At 41.4% G+C, this 20,643-nt stretch overlaps 1 protein-coding gene across 1 annotated transcript in view; it reads right to left on the reverse strand.

Moving 5' to 3' along the window:
- mctp2a (multiple C2 domains, transmembrane 2a) overlaps window positions 1-20,643 on the reverse strand; it is a 78,536-nt gene that overhangs the window by 19,753 nt on the left and 38,140 nt on the right. Inside the window, exons 9-17 of the mRNA XM_088921565.1 lie at window positions 18,041-18,208; window positions 17,148-17,278; window positions 16,336-16,540; window positions 15,006-15,099; window positions 14,251-14,353; window positions 13,890-13,992; window positions 13,318-13,419; window positions 11,744-11,818; window positions 10,312-10,431 (exon numbers count right to left, since the gene is read on the reverse strand). Of these exons, the coding sequence (XP_088777691.1) occupies window positions 10,312-10,431; window positions 11,744-11,818; window positions 13,318-13,419; window positions 13,890-13,992; window positions 14,251-14,353; window positions 15,006-15,099; window positions 16,336-16,540; window positions 17,148-17,278; window positions 18,041-18,208 (1,101 nt within the window). The remainder of the gene's footprint in view (window positions 1-10,311; window positions 10,432-11,743; window positions 11,819-13,317; window positions 13,420-13,889; window positions 13,993-14,250; window positions 14,354-15,005; window positions 15,100-16,335; window positions 16,541-17,147; window positions 17,279-18,040; window positions 18,209-20,643) is intronic.

Here is a 20,643-nt window from a genome sequence, read left to right on the forward strand (position 1 = left end):
TAGTCTCGTGAACTAGAGACGCAACCAATACCTTGCTAAATGGTTTAAATTTTATTACCCAGAGAGCACAAAAACCAACATCAGCCTTAAGTCCACATTTCTACAGAAAACAATCCACCTTTTAATTAGCTGGAAAGTTCAACACCATTTCCAGCTTGCAAAGTGTGTCAGACAATCTTTTACCACCAGACAGGTTAGATTTGAAGGTGTGCACCTCCCCATCTCTGAAATGCTTTATTAACGGAAAACAATCAGGTACTGATACACACACTTAGGTATTTTGTTCCACAAGACTTGAAACATACAGTAAATTATCTCAGAAATAATCAAAATAATATTTTGGAGAATAAAATAAATCTTTCTGAATTGTTTTTTCTTACAAAAAGATAATATTTGTGCATTAAATGTGTTATAAATGTAAAATATTCATACACAATTTTAACACAGCCCTCCATTCTTTGCAGGAACAAAATTTGTTCTATAGTGAAATTCAAGATGTTTTTAATTTTCTTCAGTTTATTTGCTCGTTTCCCTGCAACATTATTCTCACATACACAGCAGACATCGTTCTTCCTCCTTGACCAAGAAGTTCACAGCCTTTAGAACGTAACAAAATATTTACATTTTATGCTACATGAAAGCACTAGATAATAATAAAATAACTAATTACGATTATATTACATATAATTATAGATTCAATTTAAAATTAAAATTAGTGCTCAGCTATTTGCTAATGGCAGAATAATCCACTATAGTATAACTGTAAAAGAACTGAGAAAACACAGTTCTGGATTTGTACATACTGTAGGTGTGATGCTCTGTAATTCAGAGTGTACATGTATGACAAAAAACGGAAGCTCATTCATGCTAAATTTGAATCTGCAAAAAATTGTTGCAGCATTTTGAACACCATAAAAAAAGTTTTCTTCATTAACTTTCTTTTTAAAGTCTCTGTAGATTATAGCACAGTATATGTAATTAATGATTTCCCAAATCCACATTTGCACAAGGTAGGATCGGGTAATTAATGCCTTCTAATTGAAATGCTTTTGATTTGTGTGCATAAGGAGCGTCTCTAATGTATGAAACCCTCCCTTGACAGAGCCATTTAGTTGAAAGATGTCAGGACAATTATGCATGGAGTGTCTGGGAAAAAAAATAATTAATTAATTAATAAAACTGTTACTGAGTATAGTGAAGTGTGTGATTGAGATGCACTCTCCTTAGATACCTGTAAGTCTGCAGAGAAGTGCTTGCCCTGCATGAAACAACACTGCTACCTGGGTTAAAAATCAGATGACGGGATTTGTTTTATAGTGCTCTTAATAGGATTCTGCTAAACGCATTCTACAGGTCTCCCACTAATCCCTCTAGCACACGATCCATGGCCTTACACAATAAAGCTCTGAGAGTGACTTTTCACCCTCAGTTAAATGCCTGGTTAGAAGAAGCACAGCTGCAACCATTCCCTCCTCTCAGAAGAGAGTAACGTCTGATGTCAAAACAAAAGGTAGAGTGCAGGGGCTCACGGGCACAATGTGCACAAAAGTATTACATAATCTGGCCATTAAAACCCCCAAGAACTGTAAACAGCTCACATTTACACGTTTCCCATATTTCACAGATTTTTCAAATCCAAGTAATTCACCATCACACCGACCTGTAAAATCCCAAAACTTCTGTTGTCAAAAAAACAACAGTGCTCACAATATCACAATGACAAAATCCGAGTTTGCTATCAATGCTATACTGAACATTTTACTGCACCGTTTCCTTTATTTCAACAACTGTTTTTTATGTACAAAAACCCTAACTGAATGAGTTGCACCACCTTTTGATCTGACCTATTAAAACTCACAACTATATAAGTATGGCTAATGAAATAAAAGAAATGGGAAAAAAAACAACATTTTTCCATACCGAGTGGGGTCTCTGATTTTATTTTCAATTTAAACGGGTGGTGAATTCAAACTCAGATCCCCTCTCAGATCATCAAGAGCTTCACAGCAATCCTCCCATCAGGTTCCCAATCTTGGATGGCCACAGTCACAGCCCCAACTCAGATGACGCTAAAAATCACACATTCACTGCTTTGTTTCGCATTTAAAAAATTACCGGGGTTAAAATTAAGATGTCTCTGACGTGTTTCAGTTAGTGCTCCTCGTCCTTCAAACATTTTGCCCCTTGATGTTAGGACTGAAAGTAACTGCTTGACAACTGATTATGACTATTAACTAAGACGCAGCCAAATCTGCTAGTATGTGCTTGCATACATATGCAGTAAAGTTAGCAGAAGAAGAAATTTCAAACTTGATAGCTCTTAAAGCGTTGTAATGGAAACACTTTCTTTCTAAGCCGGGTAGTGCAAAGAAAAGAGAAAAAAGAGAAAAAAAAAGCCTTCCAGGGACACAGCACAGGGAGCTACAGATGAAATGCCAGCGTGATTGCTACAGATTATGGAAACACAGCTAAGCAAGTTTAACAAGACTGACTTCAGGCTTTCCAGGCAGGGGGGTGGAAAAAATTAAAACACACGAAGAAGAGGAAAAAACGGTGTATAATCGTCGCTCCAATCCAGATTCGCTTTTCCGGGTGAAGTCAAGGGCGGCTAGACTAATCGGGAATGCTTTCTCAATTAAAAAAAAACAGGAAAAAAGAAGGATATGAATAATAAATCAAAGGCCCCAGTAGCTATAATGCTCACGTCTGCCTTTTTGTTCTTCAGCCGAGCTTGAAGTGAATGTCTGGCTGAGGGCTAGTGGCGAGGATGGCTACTCTGCCTTGGCAGTGAACGGGGTTTAAAGCAGTTGTAAACACAAGGCAATGAGACATGTAATTTGTCATAAAGTTGGGCCAGTTAAAGCTCGTGTGGGGAAGCGATTTCAAAGGGTGACAGCTGAGGGGAGCCACAGACGATATTTCTCTGCAGGGCAGGTACAGAGTGTGGGCAGTTGTGGGTATTCAGAGCTCGGGCTGAATAAATATTTCAAAACGGTCGACTCAAATCATCTCTGCTAAAGAAAAAGAAGGTCCGCTCTTTAAAAGGGAAAATACATGTAGACAGTGCAGTGTCATAACTGTGCCTTCTCCCTCCACAGCTCTGTGAAACCGAGAGGTCCGCATAATAGATCTAAACTCATTTTAGAAAAGTCTGGAACCTTTTCCCCTTCCTCACTGTCACAACAGACAGTTCTTCAAAAGCTCAAGAATTTATAGGGCTCATGACTTACTTTTATGCTGACAGCCTACAAAAATGTTTGAGACAACGGTTGACTTGCACACCGATCCATCAGGCTGTTGTCAAACGGCCGTCTGGCACAGGTCACAACCACCTGGAGGCCGTCCCAGAAGCACAGGGCACCTTGGTTTGAACACCTGTCCAGCATAGGACACACACACACAGATATTCAGCAACACCAGTTAACTTCAGCAGTATGTCTTTGGGAGGTGGGAAGAAACCAAGAAACCTCGAGAAAACCCACATGGAAATGGGGAGGACATGCCTAGTCCACATCGAAGGTGCCCCGGCCCAGAATTGAAGAGTTAACCATCGTGCTCCCACAAACGCAAGGCTTTAATCAAGAAAAAACATCAATGTTCTCCTGTAGGATGAATCAAAGTACCACTGAAGTATATGGCAGAGCCTCAAAAGGTTCATTGAATTTAACTTCATCCTAACCCAAGAAAAACAGAATACGCTTATCAGCAATGTCTAATGGACCAAGAGAGAGAATGGAGATCTTATTCAAAATCAGCCTTCTTTAGTCATGCTGAATATCTTCCCAGTCACAAGTGTTCTGTTGGTTTTCTGCTAGCCGGTAAAAATATAAACTTGTATAAAATGATTTAAAGAGATGCATCACAAAGACCCTCCCTGCCTTCCATCTCAATAAGAAGCAGCAAAGAGTATAATAAATAAAGAATACAACAAAACTAAAATGTAGCGCTGAGGACTTGCAATTCTCTTTATTTTGGCACCAAGTCTCACAAAAACTAGAGAGAGCCATGAAAACAGCAGGACGTGGCACTCCACACCAGCTCCGAGGTTTCTCTTCGGAAGGGTCAGGCGTCGCTCTCGGCTTCCCTGGCCGTGGTGTCTCCCTGTCACGAGCACGCCTGCTTAATTCAGCTCGTGGAGCGCGGGGGCGACAGGGGCCCTGTGGTGCCTGTCAGCAGTGGGCCCCCCCCCCAGCCCCTGTGCGTGCTGACTGGGGTGTCTCAGCTCCGCGTCGGGGATGTTCACAAGTCCACAGCCTTGCAGGGTGACAGAGCAGACAGGCCAGCCCCCGCCCCCCCTGCCTCTCCCTGTCACTTCCCTATCTGCCGCAGAGGGCACGGGGCTCTGGGAGCAGGCAGGTCCGTCTTTCTCCAGACAAGCCATCCTTCTCCACGGCTGTCCTCGGGGACGAGGGAGATATCCCGCAACTGGGGTTAAATATGTAGAGCTTCCTCGGTTGACAAAAAAAGAAGGTGTATCCCTGAATACCGAAATTATACAAGGCCAAAAATGTCAGCCGCTGTTGGCTTTCCTCTGTAAGGTAGAAATACTGTAGGCGCTATTACTCGCTTCTGAAATTTTATTTGAGACCTGCTCTGTTTAGAACTACAGTAGATCGTCTTCAAATTCTCAAGTTTCTTAATTGGACGCATCAGCTCTCAAAGAGAGCTGGGATTCCTCAAGGAAGATATCTTTCTCTTTATTTTCACTTGGAAGAATCATTTTTGCAGAACCAAAACCTTCATCATGCAAAACATTGTCATTGTCATGAAAGGGCAGATTATGTTTTTTCTTTACTGTTTCGAGAACGGTTTTCAAAATCGTTTACAATTGCCTGTGAAGAGGTGCCCTCAATCATGTTATTGATTGAGAAGCATCGGAATAAAAAGAAAAACATAAAACAGCTGTAAATATTGTAAACTAGATTAATATATTTAGACAGAAAAATTGCTTTCTAGCCATAACATTTATGTCATATAACATGCAACATTTGCTTAGTGATTATATTTTTGCCATGAGTCCAGAAGCAGGCAGTACAACGAGACCTGCCCCTACTCCCAGATCTCTTAACCCCATGGAAACTTTGCCTTGGGATTTTATAACATTTTCACTCCTTAGGACCTTATTTAGTAAGAGCCGTTTCAGGAATATAGGAACATGATGTGCTTTTCAGCCAGCAATCCTTTTTGCTCTATAGAAACTCCCACAGCAAACAAATTAACAAGAAGCGTAACAGAACTGACTGGGATTTTTAAAATAAAAATGTTACAACGCACAAAACGTGTTATACCTCATAAGCGAGTTAACGTCCCATATGAAGAAGCTGAAAGCAATACATTTTGTAGCCTTCCTGCCCTCCACAAACAAATGATCATGTGCCTAAAACATACTGTGATCAACAAAAAAGTAGTGCTGATTATGTTCGTGCGGTTGTACTGATGCAAAGCCAAGCACAGAGCTCTCTTGCTCGCAGGGCACAGGTGACATCCTCAGAGGCTCTGGGGCCAGGCTGCCCTGGCCCGGCTCCTATCTGCACAGATCTGAGTAGACCAGGCTGAAAAGTGGCACAGCTGCCAACTGTGCTTCCAGCTGTAGAACATCAAACATTCATCAGATGCCAGCTTTGCAGTCTGTGATGTGCAGCAATCAGCATTTCACAGACTGTCAAGTAAGTGCCTGAACAGGCTTCTACCTGGCAATGCCAAAAAGGAAACAGTTAAAATACACACGTCTCTTTAGCCGCTGAAGGAAGGATACACGGATCGCGGCAGGCAAGCTAGCTTTAAATTAAAACCTTAGTTCTCCACAATACCTAAACCACTCCAATAACTGCAGAACCTTCTATGCTTTAGCGTGTATGTTTTTATTCTAGACACCAAAAAGCAAAACCGTGTAACGGCATAGGATTACGGCTTCTGTCCGTCTTTCTGCCTGTCCAGACACTATCATTCACCCATGACCCATTCATATCCCACTTAAAAGTTTGTTTTTGTGGAGCAAATAGAAAGTTGAACTCTCACTGCATCCCTGCCTTGCCCACCAGTTTACATGCTGCTCGGAAAACCGAAGAGCTTGTTTCATTCCTGACATGTTTGGCAGTCCTTGAGCTCCATCTACAGGCTAAAACTGTTTTTGCAGCAAAGAACTCTGTTTGACCCCTTTGCAGAGCTGCTGCTGCTGATGTATACAGTATTCATCAAGTTCACTCCTGGAGAAAAAAAACACATTTAAAAGGGAAGTATTTTATTAGGCTTTTAACTGTCACATTCTCCCTCTCTTTTGGAATAAGATGCAGTTGTCAAGCTTTAGACTCACAGATCCTAGAGTCATTACAGTAATATAAACATGCAATAAAAACCCTGGGAATTTTTTAGGAGGGGTGATTTTACCAGAATGTTATTTTCAGGCCATTTAATTACACAGCATCCATACATATATAAAAATAAACAAGCACCAGAAAGTGTCATCTGAAGAGGACATCAAACAGCACTACTTCTCAGGCACTTATTTAAATTACGTAATCAAATTCACTAACTCGCAGGCCCTCCAAATAATGACTACAGCCAGAAAGGCTCCTTTCTGTTCAAAGAAAGGCATTGTCCTGATTCATAATAACCATCTGCAACCACAAAGTTTCCAGACAAAAACTTTTTTTTGTGAAGTTAACATAATATAAACAATGGATTCTTAATATTATGTTTATTTAAGGTTTCAAAGCCAAAATTAGACTGAAGATCTGCATGAAGTGGCCAGTTGTAACTTTAGCCACATGGACAGCGCTGCATTTCCAGGATGTAAGCCTTGTATTACCTGTGCCCTATAAATAAGGGTCTTAACCTGATATCACAGTGATGGCTTTCAAGTGTTCAGAAATTAGAAAGGACATAATAAGCGATCACATCGTCTTCCTCAATCCAATTAATCCAATTAATTAATATAAAAAACAAAGTTAAACTAATTTGTACTAAGTAAAAACAATTCAATAGTAATCTTTAATGTGACAGGTTCTAGACAAGCATAAGTACTTTCCAAAGTCTTGTGCTTCCCTATAGCACTGGAGTACATACTATACAGTAATTCTGTTAATATTTACAACAGGGGAAAGTGTGACTCGCTACACATCTGAGATGCAATCAATGGCCATCTAATAGGAGCCGACTCGGTGATAAACTGTAGTATATAAATACTACTATTTTCATATACATGCATGGAACCCTGCTCTTTAGACATGTTTCAAACACAAACATAAATGCAAATGTCTCAGCAGAAGAAGAAGCAGCTCCTGGTCAACACCTGTCCAGCTGTGCATGGCTGTCACATGTTGTAGTGCAATGGCATTGTGTGAAGAATGACAGGACTGTCAGTGTGGACACTGGCACAGTGAGCCTCTTGCTCTCTGCTGAGAAGCACGTATGTGCGCCACATTCCCAGGGCCCCGAGCTTCCAGATGCCTAGAAAAAACGCAGCACAACTAGACCTGGGAATGTTCCTTCCTGCGCTCTCCTCCTGATAAACAGGAGCACGGAGTCCGCAGCGCTTCACAGACAGACTCACACTTTCCCCAGGCAAGTTGGTGCTCCAGAACAATTCTACACCTCCGAAAATCAAAGCGAGGATCATTTCAGAGAAAAGCACAGGAGTTCCAAGTACTTTGAAATTGTGAGATCAGTTTGTTACAGCTTGCTACTAAAAATAATTTGGCGTGCAGTGCTGTCCATGCTCAATCGACAGTCTCAGCTATCCAATTGGTTACGCTGTGCATTAAAACGTACAATTACCCTACAATAAATACCTCTTGTTTTATTAGCTAACCCTGAACTAAGCTAACGTATATGTTCTATTAAAAATCATTCTCAAACTTGCAGATTTTTATGATGCAGATCAAATCAATGCATATACTGTACTGCACATGTAATACGACCTATACAGCCATAGGTACTTCCACCTGAAGTTTTAAAAGTTTAATTTAGTGGTCTTCAGAGGCCATGACACAGTATGTTGCCCAGATTTCTGTATATCAGACATGAGGAATAAAGGTTAATGAGACCAAGATTAAACTGGATCAATATAAAGTTTTACACAGTTTTACCCATTTTCACTTTAGGGAAAGCCTGCATGCACCGAAATGAGGTGCCCTAACACATCTGCATTAAATCAAGATCTACTTCACTACGAGTCAGGATGAGAGAAGAGCCGATCTTCTCTTCAAACAAGACGGAAGCCTCACCTGTTGACTCAAAAGCAAGTGTTTCTTACTATTTCACAAGCACCCCTTAGGTTTTCCATCCCTAAACACTATTAATTAGGTACATTCTTCCTCTGTGATCAAATCAAAGTTAACAACAATGCATTTGAAAACTGGCTCACGTCATAAAATCCCACTTGCTTTTTAAGAGCACGGCACAAAAAATTAATATGCACATCAGAAAAACTGGTTCCGCTATCTTATTGAGACGACGCATATCAAAAAGCAGTCCCCAGGGGATGCCTGGACCAGCCTAGATTTGTTCGGCACAATTCAGAAAACCAGCTCATCTGCAGAGTCAGAAAAAGTCAGAAAAACAGAACCATTCAATTAGAAACGCTCCGTAAAGCGCCCATCTCGTCAACATCAAAGGACGGCAGCAGGGGAGAACAGGAGAGCTTTATTAAAACCAAAGAAATCGCCTTATTCAGAACCAGCGCACCTTGGTAAAGTTTTCACAGGCAGCAGACACAGACCTCCTTCCACAAAGATGTTCATGCCCCGGGTTCTGTTAGCTAAAATTAAACCTGAATCTCAGTTGCCACCATCACCTGCGGCAGACAGAATTATCATCGGGGCCGGGGGATCGCTCTCGCGGTGCTGACGGGGGGGCTGCCCGGCTGTCTGTCAGGGGGCTGCAGGCGCCAGCACTCCGAGTGAGCCTGCCCCCTAATGGGGGGGGGGGTTTGGGGGGGAGAGGCTCTGAAAGATCATTAGATAGGGACAAATAAAAGGCTTCAGAGCACTTGGAAATGACTTTGAAATGAACTAACCAAGAAAGGGGGGATTCTTAACAGCGGGTTTGAACCCGGTTCTCTTCCCCCTCCACCTCTTCTGTGCTCTGGTGTAGACTGCAGTGTCTGACAGAGGTCAGCCCAGTATTGCCCAGTATTTCCCAGGGTGTTGGATCACCAATACAGCCACACCGCTAGCCTCTATAAAAAGACCACTAACAACTGCAATGCCTCTAGCTTTAACAAACAGGACCTCTATCATATGATCCGAATCTCTTGAGAGCTCTTTTTTACTCCCTATAACAGGCAAGGGACAGGTTTTGCTAATTATGTACACTCGGGAATGTACACAGTGAAGCTCATAAGACACCTCAGCACAACTCGTGTGTAACATGCTGCATGAGTGCAGCCAAAACCGTCACCTGAGCTGGGGTGAAGAGCCATGCTCCCTGAGCCATGTCTGGGACAGTGCACCAGCCAGGTTTAGGATCTCAGTGGTGTGTACTGTACAATGTGGGGATTTGTATTTTCCAAAACAGAATTCTCATTCAGAAAGAAAGGAGTTGTCAGCGATCAGAAAGCAGAATTTGGCAAGACTGCTACTGTACATTACACACTCATCCAACAGGCGCTTGCTACACTTAATGTATCAATGCGTTTTAATGTATGCATACTTCTCTAATTAATCTGTAGTTTTAAGTTTTTAGTTTTAGCACAATCCTCTGATTTTCATTTCATTTCTGACCGTAATTCCCTTATTGAAGTAATTACTGCAATGAGAAGCTGAATTACCCATTCTTTTAGCTGCTAATCAGTTACTTTTGACAAACTACCTGTAGAACACGAAGAACACTTGCCTTTGTGTACTGCAACTAACTGGTTTAAATAACGCAGTTACTGTAGATCTCAGTGGAAAACAGGATTAACTAGAATCCTGGGAACAGGATTGGAGACTGAAGGATTCTGGCTCAATATGAACATCTTTGTTACGAAAACAAAACATCATGTTCAAGGTACAGTATATCTCACACACCGACAACAACTACATTACGTGAAAGTTCAGAAGTCTTAATCCATACCTTCTCTCATTAAAAAAGATTGAGAACCTAGTGTCCGCTGACCAAGACAAGTTTTCCTTCAGTTTTTTTAGTTCTTGCTAGAACTAAAGCAAATACAAGACATTTCCAAAAGAAGGTGATCTTGGACAGGAGAGGCAAGTGTTAAAATGCAGCACACTTTAATGTAGGGCATGAGAAAAGATTATCATACAGACAGCCAAAGGGCTATTCATATTCATTAACTATGAATGCAGTGAAGAAAGCTAAATTACTTACCAAGAAAGCTATTAGGCTCCTTTGTGAGCTTTCCCATTGAAAACAGCTTTTAATATACTGTATCGTATGCAGGACCGCCCTGGTGATTTTTCTAACACGGTACACATTTCTTGCTAAAATCTGACAGGAAATAAGGAAAGAGAAATACAACAGTTTAGACAGTAAGTTCAAGGATAGGTGTTCTGCCTGTATATAATTTAATTTTTTTTGACAGGATGCTAGGTTTATTATAAGTTTTATAGAGTTCCTCAAAAAGGATCCCACTAATGAGCTACTTTTCTCAGTTTTCAGCTTCAGCGAGCTTCTTAATGCGAGCAAAAAATAAATAAATAAGCAAAACAGAATTAAATGAATCTGAAAATACAAATCAAATTCCTGTCTTTACAGGAGATAAGCTGACACACACATTGATGTTTACAACAATAAAGTTTTAAAGGAACTACATCCTAGGTGCTGAATGTGCTTTTTTTCACATTAAAATACAAGAGACATCATCATGGCTTGGAATCTGCTTCCCACTAACTAACTGTATACAACTGACTGTAAAACTCACTGCACGTCTGTCAACACTTGGGCTGAAAGAGAAGACATGGCAATGACTGGGATGAAGTACACATCGTGTCATTTGGTTTTTACAGCTTTTTTGTCGCTAGTAAAAAAATCCTTGCTGGAGTTCATTTTTATAAAAATCCTCATTTAAAATTGGAAATTATTTAAATAGACTCCACTTTCTGGTTCTATCCTTCATTTGAGCACTGAGCCCCACTGAGCATTATGAAAGGTCAGAAGCAAGAGGTGGTCTGTCCATCTAGCTCGTTTGAGCCAAAGATCTCATCCTGCGGTTTCTTCAGGCCAGAGGTTTTCAGCTTCAACAACATGGCTTGGTTGTCTGTTCCACACTCTCACAACTTTATGTATAAAGAGGTGCCTCCTGTTCTCAGATTTAAATATAATTGTGCACATTTTCTACTTGTGACCTCTGGTGCATGTTTCAGTACTGATACTGAAAAGTGTACTGTCTATTTTCTGTCAACATCTTTGAGTTTTCTGAACACAATTCCAATCATAGTCCTCCCTGTTATTTACCCTGTTAGTGTAGGGTGATGTAGCCCTGACAGGCAGTGTAGCACCAGATGGAACAATGATGCACCAATAACTGTCAACACTGCAAACTCACAAGAACCCAGAAAGTCACAGGGCTGGCAGCTGAGTGCCAAGCTGAGGATACCCTGGCCACCTCAAGACCACTCCAGTCTGGCAGCCCCTGGTCAGCTGTGCTTTACCACTTGAGACATCCACATCACATCTAGCTAATGGCATGAACCAGCAGGACCTAGACTGTCTTTAACAATCATGTTCATAGTTTAATTCCCTTACCATCAGCACTGCTTCTCCAAATCTTGAACAGAAAGTTTAAAAAAACAAAACAAACCTTTTTGGAAAACTTAGGATTGTCCTCCATGAATTTCATTTCCTTCGGTTTGAAGGTCCTGATGCTTGCTCTCACCTGAAAGACATCAAATCCAGAAACATTATTCAAGTTCTACAATCCCGAGAAGAAAACATTATTTAATTTCCACACATGCTCTGAGTTTGCACTGAATGCACTGAATATTCTCAGATCTGTAATTAAAACAGACACTAGAAAACGTCAAAGCAGTACAAGTGACTTTTCTAGTCACATTCCCTGAAGAACATTGATTATCACTTTGTGTTCAATGTTTCATGCACTGAACAACTGCTGGTTTAGCAAGTGAAAAAAATAATGTCTAGACTTTGCTTTGGTGAACTGCCTTAATGAAAGAAAACATATTTATTAACAGGGAGCAAGCAGAAAGGGATTATCTAGGTACGTGCATAAAGGGGTCACATTTTAAATTCAACAATGATATTGTTAGCAGACTTTTCTCTAAAACATTTAAGTCAAGGCACAAAACCTAAACACACAGATCTTTCAGTTAATGGGTTTGTTTTGGGTTTCGTGCACTTTTTTAAAAAGTAATCACAAAAGTTTGAAGTTTAATATAGTGTGCTGAGAAGCAGTAGTCAATCTTCTTTTAACTCTAAGCCGAGTTATTCCACTTTTTCAATTTAATACTCTTTACTCAAAAGCATGACAGTAGCAGCCCATTGAAATTGATTAGATTAGACCTGCACTCTGCCATGCCTAATCTTTGCTAAAGGCAGACGCCAACAGTATACCAGTCACAGCAGATGTATCGGGAAAACAAGAATTTTCATTTATTGAGTTGTGTCCACAAAAATAAAATTCAAATGACACGACATCAGTTCAAAACACTAACATATTTGCCAATATGGTTACGGACATTTTCTTGTAATGTTAAACTCAAATCAGCTTTTGATTCCAAATGCAACCCGACAGCTGGATAACAACATTGAAGTACAAGTGAAAACCCATGGTTTCATGACATACACGGAGTAGGACAATGTGGCATTTCTAAAAAAAAAGTCACCTGCACATTCTCTTTCTCTCACAATTGTAATAATTGTATGCACAGCATATGAAGGCCATTGATAAAATCAGTATCAATAAAGCTCCTGTTTTAACTAGTGCATGAGATAATTTGTTAACAGAACTCTGATTTCACTTGGCCAGTGCATCACACTGGAGAAGCAATAGGCTATTCTACAGCAGCTGTGCACTGCTGCACCTATTTCAACATTCCGACTGGTCGATCTTGCTGCCATCTGTTCCACAATCCAGGCTAAGTTGTCATTACACCTCTGCTCTGCTTCTTTGGGCCTGCTACAGATGGCCATTACAGAGTAGAAGTTTATCTCTTCTGCTAACCACAGTCTTTTAATACACACTATTTATTCCCAGTGAGTGTATTAAATTAAAAAAAAAACAAATAGAAATAATAGACAACAAGTGTTTCCAGGCAAAAAACCAGTGCAATAAAGGTGCCAATTTATTAGACATTAAAAATGGATGTATGAGCAGCACTCTGTTATGAATATGAGTAATACCTGATTTTTACTTACAGGGTTAAAAATAACCTCCATTTCCAAAACCACATTCCCTTTTGTTGGCCCCCCTAAGTCCTTATTTTTCAACATGTAGGAAATCTGCTGGTTGTTTTGTACCTAAAAAGGAAAAAAAATGGTCAAAATAAATACAGGTCCTATAGTGCACTTGAAACAAAATTACCCCTGTACAGGCAGCATCAAACTTTGCTCAGTACAGTAGCCATCCCATTTTGTAAATTACTATTAACAGATTACTATGATATCAATTCTGATGGTGTTCTACCAGCTGTACAATGTAGGTAAAATATCTAAAAAAAAGTAACTGGAATTAAGCAATTATATAATACAAAAATTATAATGCAATGGTTATCAGGTCTAATTCAACTACCACTGTAGACAATAGTGTTTTAGGAATGGTGACACATGGCCGAACCTGCCTCCCACAGACACATTGTGATAAGATGTTTTCTGCGCATTAGTACATTGAGTCAGGCTGAAGCAGTTTAAATTAAAAACTGAATCATAATGATAGGATAGGGACTGGAAAATCAAAAACCACAGTATACAGATCACCAAAAAATACCTACAGACAGTAAGGAAATGGCCACTTTTCCTAGGAAATCAGGAGGTTTGTCTCCATCTTCATCAAATATGGTCACTTCTAGTACATCATGGATGTCTTTGATCGGACTGCAAAAATAACACAAGGATTATGTCATACTGTATAAGCACCAATTCTTTATAGAGTTAATCTTGTAGGAATAAGGTCTAATAACAACAAAGCCTAACAACTTTCCTCTGCACAAACAACTGCCCAATCTCATGTGATGGCCTGAAAATCTCATTTCCAGGAACTGTATCTCCATTCTATCTTGCAAACTGCTTAATGTATTCTAAGATTATACTGAAAATGGAGAAGGCACAATCTTATCAGATTCGGTCACTTACAAAGTAAAAACAGTGTTCCACTCTGGGTTGAGGTTCTTGTATATTGTGTGAGTTTGAAGCCGGTCATTCCCCAACTCTAACATACAGAAAGGATCACTTTTTCCTGCAAAGACGAAAAAACATATTGAAATATTTCACAGTCTTGAAGTTAAGACAATTCAAAAGGACAGTACAATGCATTAAAAACGGAATAATCATATACAGTACATGGGACAGACACTGCAGCACAGAAGTTTTCAAACCATAAGAAAAATGTAGAAATACAACACATTGAGCACAACTCAAAGGAAGCAAGGTATAATGATGTGAAGAGCTGACTACCCTTCCCAAAACAAATGCCCCAGTACTCCTGCACAACCATGAATCAGGCCCTGCATGACACACAACACAAATGAGATGCAGAGGTCTTCCTGCTTCTGTCCCTTTTGTCAAATCTGTACTCTCTCAGAATAAACAGCAAATACTGGCAGGGTTCTGTCAAAGACTTTTTTAAGACAACTTATAATTCTACAGGCTCCTTATTTTTAAAATATTGTCTCTATACTCTGCTGCTCAAATACTGAATAGTTTGCTTTCTATCACTGGATTGTCATCTATCTTGATTTTTATAACAGAAATGTGTTTTTAATGGGAAAAGTGTGGGACATACATCAGGATACTGTAACTTGTAGCTGCCCGAGTTTGGGAACAATATTACACCTAAAGAAACAGAATGTCACTCTTCTTTTGAAAGCAGAATTTCAGAGATACAGTACCTATTAAGTCAGCTGCTAAGAGATCCGTGGCCTTTATCACCTTCACTTGAAGGAAGCCAACATCTTTTAAATTCTTTAAGGAGTTCTTCAAGCACTGGAGAAACAAAGCACGAAACAAATGCTAGTTAAGATCTCTTAAAAAGATTTGTAACACAAAAAAAGAACCATGCAATTGACATGCCCTATAAATGAGATGCAGAAGAAAATGCTGAGTAAAATTAAAAAACCTTTCTAGTAATTTGCTGTGCCACCTAAGATCATACAACTCTCTAAAAATGAATAAAACAAAACAAAGGATCTTCAGACTAAGTCTTAAAAATAGTCATAAACATATGTAATCTAAGAAGACATTAATAAGTGTGGAAAAGCACTGATTTTATTGTTTCCTTGAAATGAATCAGAGATGTATTTAATGATGTACAGTAGTAACAACAATTATGCAAAGCAGCTCCGAGAGACAAGGGGGGATTATAAACTAGAACCCAATCCCTTCCATCAGCACCTCATCCAGAGGACAGGGAATCGGCTGTCAACTGCAGTGACTGAGGTGACCTGTTGAGCCAGTGGCTGCATAAGAGGCTGAACTGGGAGCCCCCCCAATAACCAATCATGTTCCTGAACTACTGGAACACCTAACCTGCTGGAAAGGCCTTTCCACCAGATTTTACTATCTATCTGAAAAGGAGAAGCTGCGTCTGCACCTGGAGGGAAAAACGTGTGGAATAATAATAATAATAATTGCTTACACTTATACTGTATAGCGCTTTTCTGGACACTCCACTCAAAGCGCTTTACAGGTAATGGGGACTCCCCTCCACCACCACCAGGTGCAGCCCCACCTGAATGATGTGGCAACAGCCATAGTGCACCAGTACACTCACCACACACCAGCTCTCAGTGGGAAGGAGAGCAGAGTGATGAAGCCAGTTCAGAGATGGGAATTATTAGGAGGCCATGATTGGTAAGGGCCAATGGGAAATTTGGCCAGGATGCCGGGGTTGCACCCCTACTCTTTTCAAGAAATGCCCTGGCATTTTTAATGACCACAGAGAGTCAGGACCTCGGTTTTGCGTCTCACCCGAAGGACGGCGCCTGTTTACAGTACAGTTTCCCTGTCACTATACTGGGGCATTAGGACCCATACAGACCGCAGGGTGAGCGCCCCCTGCTGGCCCCACTAACACCTCTTCCAGCAGCAACCTTAGCTTTCCCAGGAGGTTTCCCATCCAGGCAGGGGCCAGGCTCACTCCTGTGAGTGGCAGCGCTGTGACGTACAGAGCACCTGAGACAGATGCTCATGCCCCCTCCGCCGTGCCCCCTCGGTACTCACGTATCTCTCCAGTATCTGCGTCCTCTCTGCAGGCTCCTCCAGAGGAGGGGCGCACAGGTCGCCAATGGAGACGCCGGTGCACGGAGTCAGGCTGACCAGAAATACCACCTTCCCTCGGCTCTCCCCTGGATTGTTCCTGTCCCGAAGCACCCTGGTGTGGGGCCTGGTCTTGTTCACCGGCTCCATGGACAGGTCTAGATCGCATCTAGCCAGAAGAAACGAAGGGAGCAGGAAGAGCTAGGACTGTGCTCCAGCGTTCCCCTGTTCACATACACTGTGTCATGGCTTTCAATTCTTAAACATCTGCAGGGGTGAGAAATTAGCATTTGCCCCTGTGCCATCTGCTAGATTTAAGAACTCCCCTACACTCTATATAATATATAGAATTACAATGAACAGCAGTCCAGAATTTAAGCAGACCCACATTAAACGATGTAACTATGACAGTGTTTTAAAGGGTAATTCCCACCTGTGACTGTGCTCTATAAACCAGTAATAGCAATAGTAAAGTTGTTTAGAGAGCTCTAAGGGTGCAGGGATTCATTAAACCAAGTTGAGGACAGAATGAACGGTTTACTAAAAGTCTCAGCAACTATAAGGCTCAGCTGGAGCAAAGAAAGCACAGACATCGCACTATTGTTTAAAGATACGAAGAGAACAGATGTATCCAGAAATAAAAGAATTCATAAGACAGTTGACACTGACCAGTTAATGTATTTGTTTAACTGAACAAGCCTCTTCAACATTACCTTGGACTTATTCAGGGTCACGTTCCACACTGACAAACTTAATAACGAAGCTGTGGCACTCACGTCCCAATGATCTCTTCCCATTTCCGGCCCTCCTTGGCCCAAGCCTCGATCTCCAGCATCACAGTTCCGTCCTGGAACTGGTTGAAATCAAACTTCTCTCTCCACTGAGGGTTCGCCCTCCTGCACACGTTCTGAGAGCACAAAGGCAAAAGGCAATCCGCTGAGACCACCAGTCAAGACGGAGAAACACAAGCACAGAATCGCAGTGTTTTAATGTTTAAGAAAACATCTTGACAGCCGAATTCATTTTTCAAACAGCTAAGGGGAACATTTTAGCACGCCTCTTATTCTTTTTCCAAGATGTAAAAATTGACTAGCTTCAATTGCAATTAGCCTTAATAATGAAGCAAATTTCTTCCATTCTCAGACTTCCATCACACAGGACTGAAGTGGTTTAATTTGATGAAAAGAAGGATTTCATGAAGAAACCCCAGTGGGACTGGTAAGACGGTCACATGCTCTCTTTGTTTCTTCCTCTATCCTGCTGGAAATCCATGATTAAGGCATTAGTCCTGCGATGGACAGATGAATCCCCATGTTCCCAAATACCGCCTTGACACTCACTCCAGCAAGCTTATGTTCCACAACACCATCAATTCTGCCTCTGAAGCCACAGACGGACTAATTATTTGCTGGTGTCTTCCCATTCAGCAATTGGGTAACCTGCTGTAAAATTTGAATTTTACCAACCGAATATCGCAGTCTGCTGGTTCTTGTATGAGCCGAAAGGATTAATAATAAAGGGCAAAGGAAAGAATTTGTTCCATGAAGGTCCCACTGAGCTCAGACACATTGAGGCCTGAGGCCTGAGGCCTTCACAGCAAGCTAAGGTGACATATATCAAAAGCTGTGCAATGTTTAAATGTGCAAAGGTTTTAGCCAGAGAACAGTACCTTGCTCTTGTATTTCTGGTCTCCCAGCCTGAAGCGGATGAAGACCTCCCCAGTGCCATCGTCCAGCATGTCCTGGCCCTCCACCAGCGTGATGCTGACCACTCCACTCCACAACTGGCTCTTCCGCAGCGTCTCGGCCAGGCCTGGGCTGCTCTGCACGATGTTCGACTGTGAAGCAAGCCGGCGAGCAGAGAGGGGTTTCACCAAGGAACACAGCCACATTTGCCAGAGCACAGCCCTTCTCCCGAAGCCGCATCACAAGCTCACTGGGAAAAGGCACTGGCAGCCCATGTGCATTAAGCCAGATGTTTAGAGAGGGACGAAATACACAGGTACTAATGAGAAAGCACAAAAGACTTTTCTTGTTCGTCACCGTCCATCTTAAAATCAAGACCAATCAGATGAGCAGAGGTGTTGCTCAATTTGAGTCCGTCACACTGTTCCATCTGGGAAGCACCTGACTGGGCAGGACAATAATGACCCCCCTCAAAACACACTTCGTAGAAATACAGAGCTGGACTTCTATTTTTCAGCTAGTTTCATGCAAGATGAGTTTGCAATATAAACAAATCTCCAGTCCATGAGGGATGTAGGGTAGTTTTAACTAAACCCGTGCTCTCAAATACTTAATTAATAACTGGAAAACAAAGTTTAGGTCAGAAACATCACCATCTTGCTATTTAAACAGTGTCTGTAAAACCAACAGGACCCTGGCCCTTGAGGATTCACTGAGGGACAAGGACTGAATAAACTTTGTTGTTTTCAGACACTGCAACTCGCACACTAGAGGAACACTGGAACTGTAATTGGACAGAATCCCCTGCCCAATATCGAGCAAAATGCAGAATCTCACAAATTTCTCTCTAGAATGAACAAAGAATTTTGAATTGTTCTTCTAAACTTTATGATGTTGCTGCAAAACTCCCCTATTCTTAACCAGACCCATTTCCAGGCCTCTTCAACTACACACAGAGGGAGGAAGGCAGCAGAGCACACAGTGAAAGGGGTCTGCTCAGAGTGTTTTAAAGAAAGATGAAGAAAAACTATTAAGAAAATACTTAAAAGCAAAAAGATAAGAACAATGGTACTGGTGGTTTGACTGTACACAGTATGCAGTATACTTTGTCCACAGTACATATCTGCGATATAGTTCAGGTGGGTAGCTGCATCAGCATGCATAGGCTGCAAAGGCAAAGAAGGCTCCACGGCCGAAACGTTGCGTTTTCTTTCTTCTCCTTTCAGCATGGAATGAACCTATTATTTATCTGCAATATATTTGTTTTCCTGTGTGGCTGCCCGATTCGGGTGGAGGACTCCTAGCAGGACAGTCATCCTGTGAGACTGACATCTCATAACGACAGTGATACCGGACACAAACGAAGAGGCTGAGCACATCCTGGTGCGATTAAGACAGGGAGCCGTGATCGGCCTCCTTCGCCAAGCAAGCGCTCACGCTTCCTCTCTTTTCCCATCTCCCCATTGCAGACACTGGGGGTACCATCCAGTGAGGGGTAAAGGATCCCCACAAACACTACAGTTACCTCTCGATAAACATCCACCTTAAAACAAAAAAAAGAAAGGCAGGGGAAAAAAAAATCCAAAGCTAAGCCAGACCATGTCATCGGAAAGCATTTGTCTTGGATAGCCTTCTATCCCGCTGGCCAATAAAACAATTCCATTTATTAGCAAAAGGCCTGTAAAGAGTGTCTATTCTTGGTTCTAAAAGAGGACCGGGATTGCTTCCATATGGCGGAACAGCATGGGACGAGCAGGATGAGCTCAAACGAGGGCCTGCTTGGCTGGCACTTCAGCTCCATCCACCCACAGCTGTGATATTACATCCCAACATCTGGATTATAGCTCACGGTGCCTGGGAACAATCAACTTCTCATCTCTCGGCCGGCCAGCCAGCAGAGCCCCCCCCCCCCCAGCCCCTAGATCCATTTCAAAAAGCGCGCTTGCAGGAGGACAAGAGCGCTGCAAATGTAAACGATGTTCAAAAGGTGTAAAATTCTGAGATGCAAAGAGCCAGTATTCTTGCGATCCCTTCTTGTCAAAGAGGAATTCAAACACGAGATCGATGTTTTTGTGTAAAATAACGGATAATAAACTACTTCCAACGTCTTTAGAAGATTCTTTTTGATTATTTTTATTTCTCCAGCAGTGCAGGAACAGGCAGCTCTGCCTCCCTCTGGCTGGCTGTCTATCTATCTATCCATCTAGGAGCAGATAAATGAAAAGAGCGCTTTGTCTTTTTCTTTTCAATTAAAATAAAATTGAAATTCATCTACCAGTCTATCTAGAGATTAAAGGGAAGCAGATGTATAGGCGGGCTGCCGTGCTATATAATAAACCCTCAGCTAAGATAATGAAAGGCAGCTTCAGTCCAGAAAACATTTTAACTGCCTCCTATTTCAACCTAAATGAATTAAATTTATTGCTTACTGCTTTAAAAATGAGATTAAGCCGTATCTGCTGTAAACTCAAGGAAGGCTTTGCTCATTTTTTGTGCTTAATTAAAATGCAAATAAGGTCATATATTACAGTGATCTAAACATGTCATATTGTTTAAATGGTGCATAATTATTTAGGAAGCTGCAGTG

This window comes from Atractosteus spatula, chromosome 7 (assembly GCF_055471065.1).
Source record: "Atractosteus spatula isolate fAtrSpa1 chromosome 7, fAtrSpa1.hap1, whole genome shotgun sequence".
NCBI classification, from domain to species: Eukaryota; Metazoa; Chordata; class Actinopteri; order Semionotiformes; family Lepisosteidae; genus Atractosteus; species Atractosteus spatula.